General features: G+C 41.7%; 2 protein-coding genes across 4 annotated transcripts; both read left to right on the forward strand.

Moving 5' to 3' along the window:
- Positions 1–3,920: 3,920 nt before the first annotated feature.
- Positions 3,921–4,646, forward strand: CG33798 (uncharacterized protein; the record flags this gene model as incomplete). The annotated part of the gene is made up of 4 exons (NM_001032243.1): positions 3,921–3,968; positions 4,029–4,184; positions 4,243–4,410; positions 4,482–4,646. 4 exons carry the CDS (start codon positions 3,921–3,923, stop codon positions 4,644–4,646), a joined length of 537 nt encoding a protein of 178 aa, NP_001027414.1.
- Positions 4,647–6,524: 1,878 nt separating this feature from the next.
- On the forward strand, positions 6,525–17,935 carry Su(z)2 (Suppressor of zeste 2). Of its 3 annotated transcripts, none has more exons than NM_001169663.3 (6): positions 6,525–6,835; positions 9,301–9,522; positions 9,823–10,075; positions 10,168–10,408; positions 10,951–14,407; positions 15,789–17,935. In NM_001169663.3, exons 2-5 carry the CDS (start codon positions 9,360–9,362, stop codon positions 14,398–14,400), a joined length of 4,107 nt encoding a protein of 1,368 aa, NP_001163134.1. In that variant the 5' UTR covers positions 6,525–6,835; positions 9,301–9,359; the 3' UTR covers positions 14,401–14,407; positions 15,789–17,935. The 3 variants fall into 3 exon arrangements, with proteins under 3 accessions (NP_001163134.1, NP_001260933.1, NP_523726.2); NM_001274004.1 differs by having other exon boundaries at positions 15,789–17,826; NM_079002.3 differs by lacking the exon at positions 6,525–6,835 and adding an exon at positions 7,147–7,236 and having other exon boundaries at positions 15,789–17,826.
- Positions 17,936–18,170: the final 235 nt, after the last annotated feature.

Below are 18,170 nucleotides of genomic sequence, written 5' to 3' on the forward strand. Positions count from 1 at the left end.
ATTTCTGATGGTTGGTTGGTTGGTCAACTGTTAAAGCTTTCCGTTTAAGTTGTTAGCCATCTGGCATTCGTCAAATAAAGCAGTAGGCTTATACTACACAGAAACTTTTTTTGACAGGTCAAAGAACTTTAATTATATGGTATTGAATTTGTGAACAAGTTAAGAAAACGATGTTTACAAAGTCTTTATACTGAGTTTATTATGAGTTATTATGTTACAACACATGCATAATTGGTAACCAACATTTAAAATGTTCATTAAGATATATATTGTTTAGCAGAATAAAATTAAACAAGGATTTATTTAAAGGGCGATCACTTGTAATTTTGTTAATAAAGCATAATACAAGTTTTTTCTGATATTCTTAAGAGATTTGAACATTTTCTGTAAATGAGAAAAAGGAAGCATTTCAAAAACATCAAAAAATTGTATTGTATTGCTTGTAGCCATTTAAAGCACTTATCAAAGAGTGAAACCTAAACATAGCTACTTATAAAAAGGTGAGTGCAAAGGCCATTGAAAGAGCATAAAAAATGACAAATGCCAAACAAAGTTTTAATGGTTACGTAAGCTCCATTTGCCCCAAAGCGGCTTATCCACTTGGAAAATATTTGGAATAGCTCAATTCGATATAATAAATAGATGGCCGATTGTCATAAGATTATCGCATTTCGGGCTCTCGCCGATTAATTAATCATTCGCCGGGTATCTCGTTGCTCTCTTTGTTGGTGTTGCTGGTGTGTCTCAATAAAACATCGTGTGATAAATCGAAACAAATTATAATTGGACAAAAGCGAATAGCGCGCACACACACACACAGACAGGCGGGCCACAGACACACGTGAACGAAACGAATCGAAACGGAAAAGGAGAAAAAGAAAAAACAACGACAAGAGCTGAATGTTAAACTACACCCACGCACACACAAGTGTAGCCGTAAAATGAGCCTCAGCAGTTTCCCAATCAAAATGTAAATATTTCCCGACAGTTGCTCGCTCGCCGTGTGGATGCAGGGGGTTGCGGGGGGCTGGGCGAGGGGGTTGGCCGGCCTGCAGTCCATAAGTAAATATTGCTTGTGTGTGCCTCTGTGTGAGTGATTGTGTGTGTGGTAGCGAACTTTTAGCCAGGCAAATGCAAAAAACCGAAGAGGCAACAGTAAAGGCAACGCCATGTTTGCGCACGACGCCTCTGTCGACGTCGGCAGAAAATATGCCAATACCAAAGCCATGCCCCCCAACCCCCAGCAACCAACAACCTTCCGATCCCCCCACGCCCCCGCTCGAGCCAAACAACGAGTCACGCAAAGCGAAATGAGAAAAACAAGGTCCCCTGTTGGAAATGGCAGAGAAGAGTTGACCATAATATTTTATGCTATGTTTTTATGATTTGTTACGTTTGCTTTCAAGGTAAGTATAAAACTCAAAGACCGAAGATCGTTTAATTTGCACTTGATTAAGAAATGAAATCATGTATGTTACTCATAATAAATTTGTTATGTATAATTCAAAAACACTAATATTAACTATATATTTTTCTTATTCAATTATTTTTCTTATACGCAGTTGCTGTACTAAGCATAGAAAAAAACAAATGCTTCACAACGATAATTAGCTTAGTTGTTTGACATGACTCATTAATATTTTTATTATTTATTTAATTAATTTTCTGTTTTTACCTGGAGCAACAACGTAGAAACCAAATCAAATGGCACAAGTCGGGTGAGAGTTTATCAACTCTCCCACCACCGAATTGGACACGGGGCACTTCGTGCTGTGTGGATGGCATGCTGGCGTCGTAAATGGAACGATGAACGGGCGGCAAGAGCCAGGGCAAAGCAACAAAAACAGCAAACAGAGTGACGTCTGCGTGTGTGTGTGTGTGTGTGTGTGTGTGCGTGAGCGTAAGTGAGTATCTGTGTGAGCGACGACTGTTGTTGCTGCCTTTCGGTATCTTGCACTCGAGCGTCGAGACTCGGATTCGAAATCGGAATAGGCACAAGCACTATACTATACCCCGCATTATCGTGTACCGTACCGCAAGTGCTCATTACGAATGCACGGCGAGAGGAGAATGAAAAGAAGCAGAAGAGAAGAACTGTTCGCGTTTTTTCGAGGGTTAATACGAAAAATATATATTTCAGTTCGCTTCACAGATTTGCTAGCAATTCAAATCTTTCATCTTTCATACCCTTAATGAAATCCCCTTTTTTTCGGCTTCAGTTTCGGTCGCTCTCGTTCTCTCTCCTGCTCGCACACATGAGCTGCCGCATAAATTATGCTCCCTTTTTTCATAAATGTCACTTTGAGCATATATTTGCCGACTAATTGCGGCAGGGTGGGTCGCCAAGTGGGCGGGCAGAAAGTAATTGCCACAGAGCTGCGTAATAAGTACACCTGTCAAAATTATTTTGGCCGCGACATGGGTTATGTTAGGTGATTCTGCACGCTGCGAAAAGGCAATAGGTTGCATTTTCCTTGATGGAACTCCCTTTGCTCAGATTGGCTTTCAAAAATCATAAGATTTTCGGCATTAAAAAAAACTAGAACAAGCACAGCAATAGATCTCAATCCTAAAACTTCTGTATCAAGGGAGTCGTAAAAATTCTCTGAGATATCGTGTATGTAGAATTCTAGAATTTTAAGTTTTTGACATAACAGTTATAGTAACTAACATTAAAAAAAAGTTTTAGTAAAAAATAAAAGCTACATACTTATATAGATGCTTTCTAAGTCCGGAATCTTAAACATCTTTAATGTAGCTTTTTATAAAGTGAATTACTCTTAACATAAAAAAAGAATGTGTATATAAGATTCGATATTTCTACCTATGGATAGAAATTCGTTATGGATTTCATTCACGTCGTTACTCATTCGCCAAACAATAAGCCTATCTCAAAAGCAATTTTCTAAACTTGGTTCTGTCCGACACTCTTCACTCAATAACCATAGATTTCAGAACCAAATGAAAACCCATTCGGTATTTATTTCCGATTGTAAATTACTTTCTAAGCTCCCGCAAGGTCAATGAATCACCCAAAACCCCCTTTTTAGGGCCCATGAAAGCGTAAATGTAATTAGGCTCTGGCCACCCGATGCCCACCCATCAAACTTCAGTGTATTTGCGCTTGTACTTGTGCTAACCGCACGTACAAAACCACAGAGCAGTTGCAACATTAATTATTCATTTTGCCAGAGGATTCTAAAGGATTCACCCGCAGCAAAATCGTGTGTCTGCCTTTCTACGTGGCTACATATAGGTGCATGTGCAGTTCACATTTTTGGGGCAGCATACATAATCACTTTCCACACACATTGCAGAGGGGTGCTTAACTGAGTTTACCAAAATTATGATACAGTAGAGGGGTCAAGCAGTGTCAAACGGACTTAAAAAGGTCGGAAACGCTTAATTTATTTCATACACATTGTCACAATGTGTAGAATAAAGCCATATAATTGTGTTTTATGTTTGCTATATTTTTTTTTTGTTTTTTTATTTCATCCAAATCAACCGGCTATTTTGAACTAGAACACATAAATAATTTATAGCACAGCTTAATTTAATATTGAAAAATATATTAGTTTTAATAACTTAATATTGGCAGTACTTTGGGTTCGTATTCGGATTTACTCTTTTTCATATAAAATTGTTGTATTTATTTTTCCGAAACCTGCGATTCCCACCTACAAATTGTCATTGTAAATAGATAGATAGATACCCGAATTGTACGTCATATATGTTAAAACACAATTTCATATCTGAAAATAGGAATCAGTTTTTCATATTTAATAGCTCTTTTGGGCAATTGCCGATTAAAGTGTAATTTGACTTTGACAATTAGAAGTGGCTATTTAAAGCTTAGTTTTTGGCATTTAGTTCAGCTGTATACCATAATACCTCGACACTTCAAAGTGAATAGAAACATGATTTTTTCGGTTGGGTTTCTAGTGACCATATTTTTAATCAGGAAGGTAAAACTTCAATCAAACTACGAAAATGATGACTGCAGATTGTACATACTTATGTTGTAGGTCCATTCTCTAGTTGAAATAACGAACTTTGAGTGTGAATCATTGGATCGAAACTTTTCCGACTTCGAGTACTGTCGCCTTAAATCTGTGAACCGGACGTACAAATACATTTCCCTTAAAGTCCATCTCTTCCAAACTCCCGTGAATCAAATTAAGGTATGCCGTAATTTACACACATCATAACAGCTCATTTAACTAACTAATTAACAATTAGGTTAATACGGCCATTTATAAGCGCTTGAATGGCTATAAGCCATTTCTCTACAATGTTACTGTAGATGGCTGCAAATTTATAAAAAACCAAAACTCGAATCCCGTTACTAAGTTCATCTTCGGTGTTTTCAAAGACGCCACCAATATGAACCATTCCTGCCCCTACGACGTACGTATGACAAAACAAAAAACTTCTGCATTTCGCTACTGTTTTAAATATATATATTTTTTCTGTTTCAGCATGACATAATTATGGAAAAGCTATCAGCGGAGAGCATTAATTTTCAAATAACAAAAATTCTCCCTTTTCCTGAGGGGAAATATATGGTTAAAATGAACTGGTTCGCCTATGACATTAACCGAGCTATAATTCGATTATATATTACACTCACAAATAGTATATAAATATAAATATATTCCAAAATAACCACACATGTTTTAACTTTTGTTCGGTCCCAAAGAAGCCAAGCTCATGTAGACAAATTACGCATATGAAAAAAAGTATCGAATATCGAATTCATTCGAAATATACAGACTGGAACGCTATAATAGTACATTTTAATAATTATAATGTAATTATGACTACTATTTAGTGCAATTATTATACACGTTAATCGTCTCGAAAAGTATGTTACAGATAGAAGAAAACGCTATAAAGGATGTACATATATTCTTTATCAGGATTAATAGCCGAGTAAAACTGACTATGTCCGTAATTTTTCCCTTTTTATATGTATGTCTTGTAAAATTCTACCACCAAAAAACTATTCTCTCTTGTTTTGTTCTTTGAAATGTTTTCGGTAAAATATAAAACGAAGGGTATTCTAACACGACATTTTAACAAATGAACTGAAATATAAGTATTTACCCAATTTAACAGGGTTGATAGTTTTATTAAATACAAAATCGGATATAGACACTAAATAGCCACTGCATCGTTAATGTCCTAGTGTATAATTTGTATTGTAAGGACCACATTCCTTGAATGATTGGAAAACTTCTCTGTGTAAGATAACTCTATCCTAACCTGGTTTTTAAAAGGTTTGCAATTATACATACATTTATCTGTTTTCGCAAGAACAAATTATGATTTCCCATAAGTGTATAGCATTTCTTCAAAATGTGCATGCAATTAATTCATCGACAATCGGATAAAAATGACGTATTTCGCGATGATTAAGCTGTCAGTGTTCTATAAAATGTGGTTTCCGCTCTTTATTACGTTAAAAAGTTATGGAAAATGTATTTAAAAAATGAATATCTTACAAATCGCCGCTATGTAGAGCTAATGTAATTTCCTACGTGCATATCTATTAATCGAGTGCCCATCGGTGTGCCTCCTCAAAATATAGGGTATATTTTATTTTTAAACTGTTTTTATTAATACTACATCACTCTTCTAGAGCAAACGTGGGCTTCAGACAGTCTTCCATGATAAATAGGAAGCAGCTCTTTGAAAGGATCTATTTCTTAGTCTGTATGCACAAAGGGGTATACTGCTTCTGCTGCTGCTTATACCCTGCTTCCAGTAACGCTCTTTTTGGCATACGGTAAAAACTGAAGTTAACATGTGCATATAGACCACATAACAATGCATTATAAAAAAAAAACCCAACACTTAGAGATTGCGTGAAAAATGCGGCGTCATTTGCGAAATTGACATTATCTTTTATCGCTAGAAGTTTTTAGATCCCCGCTCTAAGCTAAAGACGAGCATGAAATCACTTTGTGTAGAACGCGCCAAAAATTATTCAAGGACAATGCCAAAGTCCTTTGAAATGCAAATTTTCCATTCTGTTTTGCCGTTTTCCCCCTTTTCTGCATCGCAAATCAAGAGGCGGCAAATGATGCGAGAGAACGCACTTTGCATATGGCCAAAAACAGGTTCGTCGCGGATTTCAACAAAATGAAATGCCAACGGCAGACCAACAAAAAAAGGAGAAAAAATCTGCGAAAACGGGCATTTTTGTGTTAATTATAAACGCCAAGGCCAATACACGGGCACACTGCACGCACATACATACGAATATGTGCGTTAATCTCTCTCATTTGACAGTTGGATTCAATTAGAAACGACGCCACCCACACAGTTACAGAGTAACCTCAATTCGTGAGAGTGCGACGCAGACAGCCTGCTGATGCCGAGCGCCCCCCTCTTGTCATCTCGCTCGTGCAGCGATGTGATAGGTTAGTGGTGGTTCTCTCGTGTTTCACTCGTGCGGCTCTCTCATGCGAGCCGAGCGATTTTGGGCAGCGACAGCGCCAGCAGGTCTAATTTGAATCAGTCTGTGGAAACTTTTCGTGCCGTGCACTTTGTGAAACGGAACGGAGAATATATTTTTGTCGTGGCGCGAGCTCAAACGAGTGCGAGAGGGAGAGAGCGCGAGAGTGAGTGACAGAGAAGCAGCGAAAATCTGTGCGTGTACGAGAAATCGATAACAGCAGCTGAAGTGACAGAAGAAGAAGACGAAAAGGCAGTGGAGTAATCGAAAGCGTGTGTGTTCGGTGTCGGCGAATGGATTTGTTTTAATGGAAAATCCAAAGGGAATATGCTACAGAGGAAAACTCTTCAAGTAACAACGCAATTGCTTTGAGTACGTATGCGGGAAATAAAAACCAAAAAGGAAAGGGAACATGAAATTTTCCCTCTCACATGTATGGGTGAAAATTTTGTAAACACAAATGCCCTGGTGTGCGTGCGTGTTATTCTCGCCGCGTATTGGAATTTTCGTCGTGCGGCGAAAACGTCGACAGTCGGCGAAAATGCGCCCGCGCAAAAGTAGAAAGTTTGTTTGTCGTCTCTCTCGCCGCGGCGAATAGATACAATTTTGTGTGTGTCGTGCGCTCTCGCCTAACGGCGAATTGAGCGCGCAAGTGGCAGTTGGGATTTCTCGAATTGGATTTCAGTTGAACTCTGGACGCGGCCGCGGAAAAATCGTACCTCCAGAGTTGTTGCGATTTTACGTAGATTTTCGTCCATGTTTTCGTCTTTTTTGTGAGTTCATTTTTCGGACAGCCAGCTTGTTGCGTGTGTGTGTGTGTGAGCGATAGAGAGTGGGAGAGAAGTGGCGAGTGTGTGTGTGTTCAACCACCCTGCGGGCGCCCGTGCCGGTCGAACTGTTATTGTTGTTATTGGATTGCCGACACTTTCAAGCTGTGACCATGTGTGTGTGTGTGGGTTGGTGTGCAAGTGCGCGCCTTTTACGAAATTGCGGCGTATAAACAGAAAGCGGGCTAAGGAAAATCAAGAAAAGCGCTCGCCAGCGACGTCATCAATTTAAGAGCGTCATCAAACGTGGGATTGTCATTTTCCAGCTGAGTGGGCGTAGGCACACGAACGCCAACCACCCACTTTTCTGCCCAACTTTAGTTCAAGCCGCTCGGTCTTTTGTTTTTGTCTTGTTCGCTTTTTGTTTTGCTAGCACAGCCTCCGTTCTTCTGCCTCCCCTTTACCCAACTATGCCACCCTCCTCTTTGCGTGCCATTTTCGCGTGAGCGGCAAACGAAAATAATCGAAAGGCAACGGAGACAAAAAATGGGCGAAGCGATGCGACTTTTGGTTGCGCTATGCGATGGGCGGTTTAGATGGGGTGGCTGTGGATTAAAAGTGCTTAAATTTGAAGAATACTTAGTTAAATAATGAATAATGCAGTGCCAAATTCAGTCACAATTCAACAAACTTCAACTTGCCGACTGACTGAATTGAGGGGAATAAAGATGGCCTATTCCAGAAGAAATCATCATTTACACGCAATTTTGTTTCTAATTATGCAAATGCGGGAATCTTTAATGAAAATGAAGAAAAAGCATTCAGCTAAAAGAAATTGCTTTGCGCACAATTATTTATCATACTGATGATAATTAGATGGTTTTACTGTACTTTCTACAGTTGAACAGTTGTACCCCAAGTAGTCACTTTGTAATGCAGATCTTGTTGATCCGATTAAAGGCATTTCTTTTTATTATTTATGTTGGTAATTAATATAATGTCAAAAATATATAGAAATATATATGTAGTGAATATTGTATTGAGTTATACGCTTTTATGGAACTTTTTAAAAGGGGTTTTCGAATATTGACTTACATTTCAAAATCTTAGGTACACTAATTGTTACACACAAGTACTTCAACAATAGTCCCAAGAGTAACTTGAAGTTTTCCTTGGTTTCCTAGGAGCTATCCGAACAACCTGCTGATCCACTATGCCCTGAACTTTGCCCTGAACTCTCGGCTGCCTGCCATCAACTCGCAATCATCGTCCGGGCATCGCCATAATGATGAAAATTCAGTTTCCACTGGTGTGCAGGGCACAAAAGCGTAATTTTCGTAGTTTTATGGTAGATAAAGAGGGGTCTGAAGCGATGGGGCAGAAAAGGGGGGCGCCAAGCTAAAACTAGCTTCAAGTACACCGTCGAGTGCACATCGCTTTCTGTGCGCTTCTCTCGGCTCTTCTCGGCTTCTCTCGGTAGGTGCCCTCTGTGGCACGAAGGGCGTACGAAAGACCAAAGACCCCACCTCCCAGTGCCCGCAGACCCCCCTGCTTTCCACCCGCCCACAAAGTTGCTACTTTTGTGTTCTGTTTTGTTTTTTATTCTATTTTTTTATTCATATTTTTGTGAGCTGCAAGCACATTGTTCCGATTCATGGATATGGATGGCTGCCTTACTAGTCTAAAGTTTTCTGTATTGTGCGAGTGTGCTGACGTTGCCATATCTTTTGGGACAAGATACAGATACACGGTTGATATATCTGGCTCTGTGGCTTTTTTGTTGACGAGCGACAACCACAAATGTCGACAACAATGATGATGACGATGATGGTGATGGTGCTTGTTGATGGGATTGTGTGCTGGCTGTTGGTTCTCACAGTTGTGTGTCTTTTTCCTAGGTTTTACTTGGCCCCTGTTACCCCGTTTCCTTTGTGCCCTCGTCATAATTATGGAAAGACCCTAACAGTTGATTAGCCATCATCAGTTGTCACACTAGTGTCACTTGTTGAGCGAGCACATGCCAAACATGGATATGCCGAGTCCTAACCCCCATCCTTGTTCCTCTTCCAGGACCCCATTGAAAGAGGCTGCTAGGAGTAAGTATTGAGGCAGATAGAATAGGCAGAAAGATGCACCTGCAAAACACGCACAACACAATGGAATCAAACGCCGCTATGGATGCCGCATCCCCAGCTTCTCGGGATGTCCGGCAGTTTCATGATCTGATAACGTGCCGACTTTGTCGCGGTTATATGATCGATCCAACCACTGTGGATTACTGTTATCATACCTGTAAGTAGTCTTAGATTCCAAAGAGTACCTTTAATATACGCATAAAACCAATATCTTGTATTAATTGCATGTAATTTGATCATTATTTGTTTGATCACTTTTACCATTTTAAAGTTCATTTATAAAGTTAATTTAAGGTTGTCATGATTTACAATATTGACTGCCCAAGTTAGATCTTAAACTTTAAGATCATTACTAAACAATGTAATCACAGCTTCTGGTAGTTCTTAAGCTAAAATACACATTTTCCTTGATCATTAAACATATTGTTATTCGGTTTGATCTATCATTTCTCAACAGATTGCCGGAGTTGCATACTAAAGCACCTGCTGCGAGCGGTATATTGTCCGGAATGTAAAGCCAGCGGAGGCAAGGAAATCAATGAATTGAATCTGAAATCGGATGATACGTTGCGATCGCTAATCTATAAGCTAGTGCCGGGACTCTATCAAAGGGAGTGCAAGGAGCTGGCAGATTTCAAGGAGCAGCACGATTTGGTGGATGAACAAACGACTGATGAACCGGAGTTCTTCACAACCACGGAACTTATAAGGTAGGTTTCAGCTAAATGCTAACAATGCTTAAACGTGTAAAACTAATTTTACTAATAAACTTTTTGCTTTACTTTTCGTTTATATCAATTAGCTTATCCCTGGAATACCATCCCGCCATGCTGCATCAGTGTGGTCCTGGTGAGGTGCCTCCCACTATTTACCTGCAATGTGCCGCCGGATTACCTGTGGAGTTACTGAAAAGGTTCCTCTGCTCCAAGTACAACATAGAGACGGACAACGGTCTGGTGGAAGTGGAGGTGACCTACAAGGATGAGGTACTGCCTACCAATTTCACCCTGATGGACGTTGCCTACTGTTACAACTGGAGCCGGGTAAGTTTGTTTTACTTAATAAGAAATATTAGTGCATTCTTATAATGACAATGGGTTAAAAATGCAAAGGGATTTAACTGCAATGAAGGGACAATGCAATTGTAAAATCTTTAAATTAACTTTAAAAAGTACTTATGCTAGTATTTTAGTTCTCAATTAGTGTATTGAAATGTATTCTTCATAAGGGTAACTTTTTGATTCCGTAAAACAAAAAAACTACGTAACAATATGGAGAGAAAACAGGGTTGAAACTTCTCACTTGATTCTGCGGTCATCCGACTGCCAAATTAGACCTTGAAAACATATCCATCTTATCATTATCGGTCAGTTTTAAGTGTTATATACGCCCTTTTTTCTTCTCTTCAGGCGGGCGGTATATTGTCCCTTTTTGCGGTTTATCCCAATAACCCGATAGATTTTCGCAAGGGGAAACCCAATCCAATTGTGCCGGCAGTTTAGCGTTCAATGTCCACTTTCAATTTTCCACCCTTGTCAACCTGCCCTTTTTTCCATCTATTTCTCCCCTCTCCGAATCCATTTAGGAATCGCCCATGGCCTTCTGCTACCGGATTCTGCTTTACGACAACGAGCAAACAAAAAACGATGAGAACAACCTATCCAGGATTAACCAGGACATTGAACCAGAGCATTCGGTACGTCGCTCCAAGTCGGCCAAATCGGTGACCTTTGCCGAGGACCTGGAATCGGAAATAGACTCCGGTTCTCCGCGTTCCAAAGTACGGTGTAAGACTCCGCCAAAAGTTTCTCCCTCGTCGAAAAACAAACGATTGACGTCGAGTAAACGGGAAGCGGAACCTGAAAGTCCGGTGAGCAACTTCAAAAGTCTGCGAAGCAATGACATGCGGTACAGTGATTACGCCGTGTCCAAAGTTAAAAGTGAACCGGAACAAGAACAGTTCCTTCTGCCAAGAGAACGGGAACAACAGCCGCTGGAGGCCAATACTAATATAGTGGTCAGCATTCCACCCTCGCAACTCCGAAAGTCCTACGTTGATGCCGAGGATTTTGAGCTGAAGACAGCGAATCGAAAGGGAGTTGGCCATTTGCCCAAACTGAAGATCGAACTGAACAGCATGAAGAGCAAGCTGAGTATGCCATTATCGGCTGGTCCGCGACTGGAGGATACCTCCTGCTCCTTATCTTGCTCAGCCCAACAACTCGATCTGGAGACCTACGCCAAGAATATTGGCTTGAAGCCCATTGAGCAGCCTTTGCAGCAAAGTGCATCCAATCCCGATAGCAAATACAGTCCCAATGCCTCGCCCATGTCTTCGTGCTCCAGTTCGACCAATGGATCCAGCAGCAGTCTGGGCACAGCCGATGCCAGTACATCGACCAGCACGTCCAGTTCCCATCGCAAGCGCAAGAAGAAGCACTCCAAGGAGCCAAAGGATGCGAATGGCAAGCGGAAGAAGTTGCACGCGGAGATCAGTTCGCAAACCGATGGGAAAATGAAGGTTAAGATAACGGCAAAACCCAATCATAAGTTGGATTTCAAGAGGTCGCATTCACTGGCCAGTGGAGAGTTGGATCTGCAGAAGTTGAAACTGGACAGTACTAGCACTTCCGAGGCACTGAATCGCACATTGGGCGAGGAGGCGCGGAGTATCAACAGCCTGGTGGTGGGTGGAGCACCCACACCGCCGCCCACGCCCACCGCCGAACCAGAACAGCAGCAGCAGCAGCAGCAGCAACAACAACAACCACAACAACAGCAGCAACAACAGCAGCAGCAGCAGCAACAGCAACAGTTTGTGGTGCTGCCAAAAATAAAGGACCTAACCTTGCCCACATCGCCACCTCTGCCGCCCAGTTTATTCAAAGCCTATACACCCAGCACGACGCCAACTGCTCCACATACGGTGGCCGGCGGAAAACCCAAGCAGCAGCAACAGCAAATGCCACAGCAACCTCAAGCTGTACTACAGCAAAGTCTGGCTAAAACGAATCCCGCCAAACCGCCGCTGAGTAGCAACAATAATCGTAAGCCCAACAGTGGACACTTTGCGGTGCCACAGGCTCCAACCCACCGGAATATGTATCACATGCAACGCTACCAGTCCACACCCAGTTCGATTGCCAGTGCGGCTAACAAGATGCCAAAGCGATCCATGTCCCTGGACGAATCGCATCCGGCCAAGCAGGCGAGATTGAGCCAGGCTCAGGCGATGGCCAGCAGTTATGCGGCCAAGTTGCATATGCAGACTAGCAACCAGGCCAAAAGTCAAGCGGCCGCCTTTCTGCCCAATCCCCAGATGCGATCCTATGGTCTACCCGACCTGGGCAGCAAGCCAACGTTGCCAATGTTGTGCCCGGCCAGCAGTTCGAGCCAAGTGACGATTACGCCAAGGCCCAGAGCTACGCCGTCGATTTATTCCTTCTCGGAGCCAAATATCCATGTGCCTGCACTGGAAATAGTGCGATTGCCGGTGAATAAGCAGAGTGCAGGAGGCAAGGGTCTAACGATGCCACCTCTTAGCCCGCCGGCAACGTCCAGTGCCCGCTTGATGGGACCACCAGCGGCTCTGCCCAAACATGCAGGACATGGACATGGTGCGGCCAAGCGGAGCTGCCAAATGCCGACAATGCCAATGCCGTTGCCGCTGCCGCTGCCCATGCCGATGACCACGATTCCGGCGATTGTCAAGTCGCCGCCACTGTCAGTTGCGCTCAGTGGCCAGAGGAACAACAAGGGCAACTCCTCGAACTCAAATGCTTATCGCACATCACCGCCTGCATTAATAAATCTGCGCAACACAGCCGCTCCACAGCACTCGTTTCCATCAAAGTCGAGCCCAAAGGTGGAAGCCAATTCAAAGAAATCCCCGCCAGCAGCTGGCTGCCAAGGCAAAACCAATGGCACTGCCGCATTGGACAAGTCCAAAACGAGTTTGCGCGAGTTTCGGCCAGCAGTGCAGTCGGCTGTAACAGCAACAGCAACCACATCGGTAACCACAGCAGCGGGAGCAGGAGCAGGAGCAGGAACAGGAACAGGAACAGCATTAGCCAAGGATGCCGATATACTTGATTTATCAGCTAACCCGGGTAGGAGCAACAATGACGCCAAATTGGCGCCCAACTCACCGCCCGCTGGCAACAACAACAACAACAACAACAACAACAACAATAACAACAATAATAATAATAATAACAATAACAACAGCACCAGCAACAGCCTGGAGGCAGCCTTAAACAAAATCAAACAGAATATATCGGCAAACAGCAATGGTGGACCATCGACCACTTCTGGCAGTAACTCGAATGGTACAACCAACGGCGATGATCTACAGAATCTGCATATGCTCTCGGAATCGGCAACGGCCAGGGAGAAGATCTCCATAAAGGCCGCCAGCAGTGGAAACGGCAGTGGTAGCACCAGTAGTAGTTCCGCCAAACCCAAGAATGCCAATGCTTTGGTAAGACCACAGAATGCCTCAGTTCGGAGCATACCCAATCCATCGGCTTTGGCATTCCGCAATCAGCCAGCAGCTGCCAGCACAGCAGCCAGCATTAGCAAACCGTTGACAGTTCGTGCTGAGGAAAAGCCGAAGGTTTCCACCAGCAATCCGGGATCATTGAGCCCCACCAACACAAGCAGCAGCAGCAGCAGCAGCTCAAGCGGCAGCTCTGGATGCAGTGCAGCCACCTCGCCGCGGGCAATGACCAAGAAACCCACGACCATCGATCAAGTGGCGGCCAATTTGAATATTCGCGCCGAGGCCAAGGCCGCCGCTCTCGCCGAGGAGGCACCACCCGTTCTCAGTTCCAATGCGGCCAAATCCCCGGAGTTGGCCAAAACGACCACAGCGGTTGCGTTGAGGCCAGAGCCCAAGGAGACGCCCATTACCGTTTCGGCGGCCAGTACTCTGCTGACCATCCCATCCGCGGTTTCCAGTGTGTCCGCAGTCCCGGAAACCATGGCCAAGCCACCCGTACAGATTGCCAATGCTCCGGTGGCGAGTTCCGCTTAGTCACAAGGTGAGTGTGTTGCACTGATTTCTATTGGTTAAGGGTATCTGATAAGCGTACAATTATGAAATATATGTGGAGTCATTCATAACTAGAATCTATAACTAGAATCTATAACTAGAATCCTCTGTTGTTGAGTAACTTAACTTAAGTTAAACTAACAAAACTCGAACTTCCCGTTTTTGGAACTTTCTTCGTTCCTCAATATTGTTTTTTAGCTCTGAGATTATATGTATCTACATATTATATTCCTAGTTTTTTAATGGTTTTTTTTGTTGTTGGAATGTGATCTCTTCGATGGCCAGTAGGTGAGATGATTTGGTTACCACCTGATTCTGGTGATCTGATGTTCAAGTTTCCTCATTTGATTGCTTTTCTTTTTAGCGATTCATTGTGACCTTTTAAACTCTACGCTACATTAGGAAAACAAACTCTTCTGTTGGAGCCAGTTGTCTTGAACCCTAGTTCTTCGGTGCTTTCCACTTCCCTTATGAGTTGGCTATATAATTTTTCTTTTTGGCGCATTTCCCACACTTGATGGAATTGAGACTCAAATTATACAAATTACATTTCGTGTTTTGCGTTTTCTTCTTGCCTCGATTTTCTTGCCGATGTTGTGTTGTTTGTGTTGTTTGTTTCTTTTCTGCTTTGGCTTTTCTCAAGTAGTCATTATACACAAATAATGTATCTTCTTCCACGTACTCTCTCGCCCTCTCTCTCTCTCTTTCCCTCTGCCCCCAAACAGCCACCCATCTCGCTCTGTTTGTCGTTCGTCACTTCGGCAGCGGTCTTGGTCGGTCATTCATACGTTTCAGACGTTTTGCTTTTATTTTAGACGTTACTACACTGAGTTTTGACTTTTTCGCTGTGTTTTTTTGTATACCCCTTTTGTCGTCGTAGAGCACTAAATGTATTTTGAACTCGTCTAACTCGGCGTTTTGAGATGATGACAGATATGAAAGTCTGTCTGTCCGTTTCAGCATCTGGATTTTATTAGCTATTCCGGCTTTAAGTGTAGAAAAGCAGAAGCTAATTTGCATTACGAAAACTGTCGCTTTTACAAATTTCAAATGAATATATAGCATATATAGCATAATTTTCAATAATATCAATCAAATTACTCCAAAGAAATGTGGAATGTGTTTTTTACAAATCCATTGGATCGCTAACACTGAGTATCTTGTAGTCGTTTCATTGCACTTTGACAAACATTCTTGTTTTGATATTCGTTTTTTGTTTTGGTTCAGTTGTTGTTTTTTTTTTTTCTGTTTTGCTTGGCCTTTTAATGAACATCGGCCGAGTAGAGTCATTACATCATTTTGTATTTTCACCCATAGAAAGGCGAATAACATTTTCATTCGTTCTCTTCCTCTTTTCGTTTCTTTTGCAGCGTTTCTTTGGCTGTGCGGAACGCAAATGTATCTTGTGGCGCCGCTGGAGAATCTGCGAAATACCGACAGCAACTGAGGTGATGATCAACCGTATAAACAACTCCTATAGCGCAAGTTTTCCAAACCTCGCTCCCGAAGATGAAGTGCAATTTAATCAACCATTAGAATGGATCGTAAGCCTTAGAACTAACCCGAACAACACTGAGCAATATCTACAACACAGCGGAATGTATCTGTTGGATGCGAAAACCGCATCATTTGCATACATATATGCAAACATTTGCAATCGAATTAGTACGCGACTAAATAAATAATCCAAGCAAATTTCAAAAATGCCAGCAACAATATTCATTAATAAATAACCCAACTGTGAGAGAAAGAGAGAAGAAGCGAGGAGGAGAATAATAATACTAATCAAAAGCGCTGGCGTTCGCTGGCATTTTCGAAAGCAGGCAAAAAAGCAACAACAAAATTAATTATAAAATATCAACAGCAAAATATGTGTTAAACCGCGATAAGGTCAGACGAACACAAACACATGCCTTTAGTAGATAGATCTTCTTCGGTTGGCCTTTTGCTTTTTGGGGAAAGTCCAAGCGTAAACAAGAGAAAAAGATCTCTACTAATAAATAGCAAAATTAATTTCAAATGCGCGATAGTAAAAACCAATTTGTTTCGAAAAAACAAACGCAGAAGAGGAAAAACCACAAACCGATACGAAAACGGAAATCGCATCAGGAATATTTGATTACAACAACACACACTCAGTGCCGAAAGTGTTTGGCCCACACCCTGAGGAAAAACTGCCACGAAGTGTGAAAATTCGGTGGTAGCGTTGGTGGTGGTTGGGCTAGCTGCTAGATTTTTCGAAAGGAACACACTCGCGTATAGCGAAAGATACAGCCCGATACCCGATACCCGATACACACTCACGTTCCTCATCGGGGCGATAAAATTTTAACGATTTTGCGCCGCTTTGAGCGAGCGTGTCAGGCATAAAGATACAAAACAATACTTGGGCATATATAAACAAAAGCAAACAAAGCGGAATGAAAATAATGAAAATAACAAGCTCGCACTGGCACAATGCGTATATTTCTATACATATACCCAAATAAATATAAACACATATTTATATATACGAATATATATATATATATATCTTGTAGATACCTTGTCGCATTAGTTGTTTAAGCGAGTTACGTTTAATTGCAGCACGAATTTTGTACATAAATTTAAAAATCGAAGCCAGGCGAAAACAAAATGCCAACCCAGCACACAGCACCCAGCAACTTGGAAATGAATTTTAATTTTTTAGAGCTTCGACCAAATGAAATACTATACACATAAACACGAACACACACGCATTATGCAAATATTGATAAACTTCTTCTTATATTTACGATATTCGTACACTCGAAAAAGGCTTTAGATTTTCGTACATTTATTCTCAACTTGCTCTTAGCTGATATTTTTTGTTTTGTTATCTTGTATATGGTCTGTACATATTTTAAGCAAAGAAAAAACTTTAAAGTTTATGAGGGGAGCAAAAAGAAAAACCCTAAGTTATATGAGTTTCTTAGAGGAATAGCTGGAATTTAGAATTGGTACATGGTGGCAGATCCACCCCATTGTTTATTCGTATCTGTATCTTATTTTTGCAACCCCTGTCTGCTGGCAGCATCCCCCTCATGATCGGCGAAAAATTAACATAATTTCCAGGCAATCAAACAAATTGAAGGCCTCGGATCGACCTCCAGCTATTCCAATAATAACTTTGGCTCCGACTCCTGATTGTTGTATATTTATTTATTCCTATTATTGAAATATATACATTATCTATATACATATATCTAGTTGTATATGCGAGAAAAGGCTCGACTTATTTAAGCTGATATTGTACTGTTCGGATACCTTAACTAATTAAACCTATAAATACTTAAATATAACGCATATATATATATGTTTAGAAATCTGATTGTATGCACATCTGTATGTAATACTGTTAGAAAACCCTCGAAATGTAATCCAAAAAACAAAAAAAAAAAACACACGCACACACACACACACCCCCACACAAACACTAAGTTAAATTAGCTGATTTTCGAAAACAATAAAAACATGAAAATGGAACACAGTGTATAACAAATGCGAGTGTGGCTTTATATATTCTTTTATGGGCTGCGGATAAATCAGGGCGCTCGGCGTCGACAGAAGGTGTCGCCCCCGCTCGAAAGGAAGTCGGCTCAAATTACAGAGCCATCGTTTCAGCGTTCCATGGTGCCATCCTCATTCCATTCTTGGCCTTGGGGTCCACAAATCACCGATGCCTTGGCAACCCCGCTTGGCCAGCAGTTTACTTGTTGGCATTGCGGATTTCA

The sequence above is a fragment of the Drosophila melanogaster genome, chromosome 2R, assembly GCF_000001215.4.
Source record: "Drosophila melanogaster chromosome 2R".
NCBI lineage: Eukaryota > Metazoa > Arthropoda > Insecta > Diptera > Drosophilidae > Drosophila > Drosophila melanogaster.